Below are 4745 nucleotides of genomic sequence, written 5' to 3' on the forward strand. Positions count from 1 at the left end.
AAAACGACGTAAGTCGAATTTACCTGTCTCCGAATCTACTTATCACTAGGAAAGCATTTTAAATAATATATGGTTAATAAAAATCTATTTTAAGCTTACAAACAAATAAATTTTAGTTTTTAATATAGTACAAAAAAAGTAATCTAAATTTACGAATGCGTGTACTGTAAATACAGTACATACTTGTATATATTTTAATATGATTTTATGTGCTTTAAACGTTTATCTAGTGATATTACGACTTCAATATTTGTGGCGGACAGACGTAAAGTCGAATAAAATGACTTAAACTTGATTTTTATTTTTTCGTATACTTTTTTGACAAACGACGTATAATCGGGAACGACGTAACTCGAAACGACGTAAGTCGAGGTATACCTGTATATTAATAAAATATATATATTTTATTGTTTCTTTTTCAGTTTGATTGCATTTTTATTATAAATATATTTAGTTTATTTTAAATAATGTTAAAAAAATAAAACTTTACATAAAAGTTTAAACTAAAAACGACCTTTTTTAAGATTTGTTCCTGGTTTCATGCTGTATTCATTTCCCTAATTGTATCAGTATTTGCAGATAAATTATAATTTTCAATCATATAAAATATAAACAACTTACTAAACATTTTAATTTTATATAAATATAGAATTAGGTAATTTTCTATTTGAGTTTATCTATTTCTCTACTGGCAAATTAACGTAATTATATAAATAAATCACCACATGTTTTCCCTCTTTAAGAGCAGAAATAAGCCTATTAAGAGGGAAGATATCAGGTGATTATTTAACTTTATTTTGCGAATGAATTAAATATTTATTTTCTTTCCGAAAACAACGATAATATTAAGAAATTTTCTATTTTCAGCTCTCCGTATGAGTGTCCGTAGTAGTTTGTACAGACAAACTAATACCTCACATAATCACGATTACGGTGAAGAAATACTCAAAGAAGACGACGTATACGAAAAAACATGTAAAACATGCGGTCACGTTTTAACGTACGAGAAGATGTAAATATTAAAATTCATATGATACGTCTGTAAAAACAAAAATCACCAAAAATATAATCGGATTTTGCATATTTTTTAAAGTAAATATAATTTTCTTCTTTTATATGTTGAGTATGTAAATAAACACTTTAATGTATTTGTAGAGAACGAAAGTCAAATTGAATTTCTTAGTGTTACATATACATATATTTAAATAAAATGCAAACAGTTGGCCTCTTCGATCCGCATCCAGTTGAGAAATCCGATTGGGATTAGATGCAGACCTATTAAAAATAATAGTAGTAATTGCAAAGCTTTCCTTCTTATAGATAAAAATCATTATCGGGTCAAACAAAATACCGCCTGGACATAGCTAAGGGTGTGTCGCTGTCAACGGTTGTAATCTCCACCCAGTTGAAAAAAGAAGGGCTCGGAAGAGATAATGTCTTGTCAGAAGAGGAGCTTGGCTTGATGCAATAAATTTTTAAAGGGGAACGACGCTCAGATTGCTAAAGATGATAAAAATGGGAGGAGTCGAGTCTCTAACGAATAAAAAACTCATCAGAACTTATTAGAATTTATAATCTAACGACCGAACTACTTTAATAGGTACAAATTCGTACGATGGATGTAGTATGTAAATTACACGTTTAACATTTCCAATTTCGGTTTTTTAACCGTTTTTTTATGATATTTTATTATGAAATATAACCGATGCCGAACGACATTATTTTTTCTCTAGTTAATTGCTTTATGCATCGATTCATTCAAATATAATTTAATGGTGAATTTTTTAAATTAGAAGCGAAATAAAAACTAGAGTACATTCTACCCAGACATACGACGCCTGACTTCGATGTTATTTGACAGTTTTCCGTGTGAATTATGACTCTAGCTCGTGGGTTTTCGGTCTCCTCCGATCTCATAACTCCTCGGGGGCCCACCGCTCAAATATATTCGGACCGTTATCTACATTATAACTTTTTCGTGCAATTTCAATAACTTTAGCCACTTGGGATTTTGAAACATTACAAAAACATTCTCCCCACTTAACGTTGTTTCTTTCCTCCAATTTGCACTTAAGTCATCGAGTCAGCACTTCTGACAATCTCTCTGTTTATTTGTAAGTAATAGGAGAACGAAGACCACCGACAGTGGAAGACTGACCTTAACCCAATGTGAAAGTCAAATGTTGTCAGCCAATGACGTAATCCTTTCGCCACATAGGAAATGTGCCACCTCTGAAGATAATGGCGACCATTAGTAGTAAATGGAGCGTCCGGACCTCCCACCGAGACCGAATTCACCAGTTTCTTCATATTCAGATTTTACTCAGATAAACCTCGTTAAAATTATAAACAAGTTAACACTTTGTAACACAATGTGATGTAATTTCTATTATTTAATAGTTAACGGTATCCCAGAAAAGTTTTAACTACTACTAATTTGTGTATAAACAAGATTAACATTTCAGTTTGAATGGACCTAAATATATTTAAACTAGTTATTTCACTTAAATCAATTTTTATATCATACAACTTTTATTTTCTACAGTTCTTTTCTCGTGTTGGTTGGCATCATATAAAAATATATTCATTTCTCCGCCTTGCAGATTTACTTAAAAGTGTCCACCTGTTCTCTTAAAATGGCAAAAAAAGTTACTGTGCAAAATTGCAGCTTACCACTTAATTTGCATCAGAAAGTCATTCAATTGGATGCCGCTATTTTACATCTTTTATTAAAAACTGTTCCTTCCTTTAACAATTCGTCAAATTGTCACAACCGATGGAACATGAAAGAAAAAAAATCAAATCAAAAACTTGTAATTGCCTTTAAGGTCCAGTGAATAAAGAATTTTTTAGAGAAAGAAAAAAGGTGTGAAGTTTTTTCACCGGCGAAACATAAAGGAAAGCCTGGAGGCAAAAGACTTTCCAAGCAAAACTCACCATAGTTAATGAAGACATTAACATTTTAGAAACTCACTTCACCATTCAGATAATCATAGGGGACTGGTTTAGATATACCTAGGGGCATGTTTTCTCGAAATGCTTCACAACAGATCCGGCAAGTTTGATGTCTTAATTCAGAAACCAGAGTGCGGATGACCTCCAAAATGGCTCCCATTTTATTAGTTGCACCTTAAAAGCTGTTGTTTCTGACAGCTCACTTAACATAATGTGGGTTGTCGCTGTCAGATGGAGTACAGTAAGTCATTAGTAGCTGTTACTAATCAATACGATACACTAGCCAAGCGGAACAATGCGCTATAAATTATTTCCCGTTTTCTATAAAAATGGCGCCACTTATTACACATAAACTGTTATTGCTTAAATAACACGTTAGCTTGGAAGATTTCTCACAGTTTTTTTCTAGTTTTCGTCCCATTGTGTACACTCTTCTGCCTCTAAAGGTCAACGACTGTTGCTCGAAAGTTGGCTCTTTGCCTCGCACAAAGGATACGTAAATATAACATATTTTAAACATTTTATTACCAATTTGTATGCTGCGAGATTGTTATATTTGACAGTTTTTCATTGAAAATTTTAAATTTTATGTAAGACGTTTGATTTATGTCAAAATAACTCAACTCGGCGTGACAAAATCCTATCAATTTAGATAAAACAAAAGGAAAAACCGAATGCTTAAATTACCTAACATTTCTTTATAAAATGATCATAAATTAATAAAAATATAGGCCTATATGATAGAAAACTACACAATGAATAATAAATTCAATTAAAAATACTTGTATAAATCATTCCCATTTTCTAAATTCCCCACAAGATAGACTTGGAGAAGTTTTGTGGGAAATTTAGAAAATGGGAATGATTTATACAAGTATTTTTAATCTTAAAGTAACTTAGAAAAGAATTTACAATAAAGTATAGTTTGTTTAAATGAGGGCAACACTTTTAAATGGCCAAATAAAATATGAAGGTGCAAGTAAAGGAATCAAATTTTCTAGGTTTTTACGATTTATAACCGGCCTGGTCAACGATTCGATCGCTATCGACAGTTGATTGAAAAAAGACGGCGAAAATGGTCAAAAAGGAAGTACAGTACATAAACAATAAGGTACAAGTATACAGCGACGTATAAACAACTGGTGTAAAGTAAAAGTTACAGTTATACGATTATATATTACTCTATATTCTGCGGGCCGTTTGCTATATATATAGTATTTTGGAAACGACCACGGGCCATATTACACACGTTCGAGGGCAGGAGGCCCGCGGGCCGTAAGTTGGTTGCTGTAATTAATATCTATGAAACGTAGATGATAAGAATTTGTTACCGGTTTAAAAGTTGATTTTATGACAAATTAAGTATACTGTAAATACCAGTTTTAACGATACGAATTTGTGTTAATTCAAATCATTTTTGTAATTTTCGTTGAATAATTTATTTAGCTGTGTTGAATGCCCGCATTTAACGAAAGTAGCCTTACTCTGGAAAAACATTGAATGAATCAGTGCTAAAGCATTTTGACAGTAATGGCCTGACAAAAACCTACAAAAACAAAAAGAAAATGGGGAAAAACGAAATGGTTTTTTCGATGAAGCGCGATCTTTCTTTAAACATCGTAAGTGTTCTTCGGATAAAATTTATAATTTATTTTCTCTCAGGCTAATAAATTATACGTGATTACGTATAAATCAACCGTAAGAAATTAATGGATAAATCATTAAAGTTAGAATTTATATGATTGAATAATGCAATATTTTTGTTGTTGGTGTATAAATTTTTTTCAAAG

The 4745-nt window shown here is 31.4% G+C and overlaps 1 protein-coding gene across 1 annotated transcript in view; it reads left to right on the forward strand.

Moving 5' to 3' along the window:
* LOC111632358 (DNA repair protein complementing XP-A cells-like) overlaps positions 1-1667 on the forward strand; it is a 16055-nt gene extending 14388 nt beyond the window's left edge. Inside the window, exon 5 of the mRNA XM_023376772.1 lies at positions 868-1667. Within this exon, the coding sequence (XP_023232540.1) occupies positions 868-1016 (149 nt within the window). The 3' untranslated portion in view covers positions 1017-1667. The remainder of the gene's footprint in view (positions 1-867) is intronic.
* Positions 1668-4745: the final 3078 nt, after the last annotated feature.

The sequence above is a fragment of the Centruroides sculpturatus genome, unplaced genomic scaffold (genome assembly GCF_000671375.1).
Source record: "Centruroides sculpturatus isolate CEXI.00-Female unplaced genomic scaffold, Cexi_2.0 scaffold675, whole genome shotgun sequence".
In the NCBI taxonomy this organism is placed as follows: Eukaryota; Metazoa; Arthropoda; class Arachnida; order Scorpiones; family Buthidae; genus Centruroides; species Centruroides sculpturatus.